This window comes from Wasmannia auropunctata, unplaced genomic scaffold, assembly GCF_000956235.1.
Source record: "Wasmannia auropunctata unplaced genomic scaffold, wasmannia.A_1.0 LD336064.1, whole genome shotgun sequence".
In the NCBI taxonomy this organism is placed as follows: domain Eukaryota; kingdom Metazoa; phylum Arthropoda; class Insecta; order Hymenoptera; family Formicidae; genus Wasmannia; species Wasmannia auropunctata.
Window position 1 is genome coordinate 1,109,991 of NW_012026826.1, and position 1,448 is coordinate 1,111,438.

General features: G+C 29.6%; 1 protein-coding gene across 2 annotated transcripts in view; it reads right to left on the reverse strand.

Annotated features, from left to right (window-relative positions):
- LOC105450276 (3-hydroxyacyl-CoA dehydrogenase type-2) overlaps window positions 1-1,209 on the reverse strand; it is a 13,835-nt gene extending 12,626 nt beyond the window's left edge. Inside the window, exons 1-3 of one of the 2 annotated variants that reach the window (XM_011690051.1) lie at window positions 1,157-1,209; window positions 500-667; window positions 17-101 (exon numbers count right to left, since the gene is read on the reverse strand). In XM_011690051.1, the coding sequence (XP_011688353.1) occupies window positions 17-101; window positions 500-667; window positions 1,157-1,204 (301 nt within the window). In that variant the 5' untranslated portion in view covers window positions 1,205-1,209. The remainder of the gene's footprint in view (window positions 1-16; window positions 102-499; window positions 668-1,156) is intronic. The other variant, XM_011690052.1, reaches the window with a different exon arrangement.
- Window positions 1,210-1,448: the final 239 nt, after the last annotated feature.

Consider the following 1,448-nt stretch of genomic DNA (forward strand, 5'->3'; position numbering starts at 1 on the left):
TGTGCTATGGCAATACCAGCGGCGTTGACGAGAACGTCAAGCTTACCGAATTTCTGTTTTGTAAAATCAAGAGCACCTTGGACATCAGTTTCTGAAGTTACCTGGAAGAAAAAAAATTAGGATTTATGTTTAAAGAAAAGGTATTAATAAAAAATAAGAATATATAACATAATATATAATTAATTAAAACATAATATATAATTAATAAAATAAGAATATATGATAAGAGTAGAAAGAACAAATAATAGTAATACATTGTAAGTAACAATTTTCAAGAAGTTAGATACATAATTTAATATTTTAAGAAAATTATTGTTTCTAGAGAATTTTAAATAAATTATAATTACTGTCAGAAATCAAAATTTCTGTCAGATAGATAAATGATCTGACAAAAAACAAGTTTTAAAGATGTTAAAATGTATTTTCCATTTCATACGTTAAAATTATATCTAAGAGATTATGTAATCATCTTTAATAATTATATTTAAACACAACATACATCCATAGGTGCAAAGGCTGCATTGGATTCTCCTAATTCGTCGGCCACAGTTTTACCTTTAGAAGCAGGCAAATCGCCAACTATCACCTTTGCACCCTGTTTGACAAATCTTTCCACAGTGCCACGGCCTAGGCCTGAGGCACCACCGGTCACCAAAGCCACAGTGCCCTGTAATAAATAAAAAAAACATACATTTATTGATATAATTATCACAAATTAATCTCATCAATTTTAATACAAAATTGTAATTGTCATTGTCTTAATTAACTTTTACGCGCGATTATCTCAAAATTGACATCCTGGATAAAAAAAATTTCAGATAAAAATTATTCTCCTCGGATAGAAACATTTTATAATTGTCATAACTTTATTTTAAAAATAAACGCTTGCTAAATGTTTAACAAGCCTCGTTTTTCAGACCGCGTTTTCCGATGTTCAATGCCAACGTTGTAAAATCGGTAATGCACGTATCAGGCCGCGTTTTCCGATGTTCAATGCCAACGTTGTAAAATCGGTAATTACACGTATCATTCGCTACAGTATAACGACAGTGAATATCAAAACGCAGTCTAAATAAGGCAGGATTATATAAATAGAGCATAAAGAAAGCTTTTAAATAAGACATAAATAAAGATTAAATCCACATTTCGGATTGACTTTGAACTTTGGACGGATATTATCTTCCAAAAAAACATATGGTGACATAACCCTAAATCAAATCTCAGCAAACTCAACAACCACATTTTTCGATTCGAAAAACATAATGTAAAACACATCGATATATAATCGCATATGTAATAATAATAATAATAATAATAATATAGTACTACACATATTATAATAAAATATCAGTCAAATCAGAGAAATGCAAAACAGTTCCGGCAAATAGCTGTAATAAAAAGTAGAAATACGAATGCACCGTGTGTTTAAACAATCAACGTAAGATCGG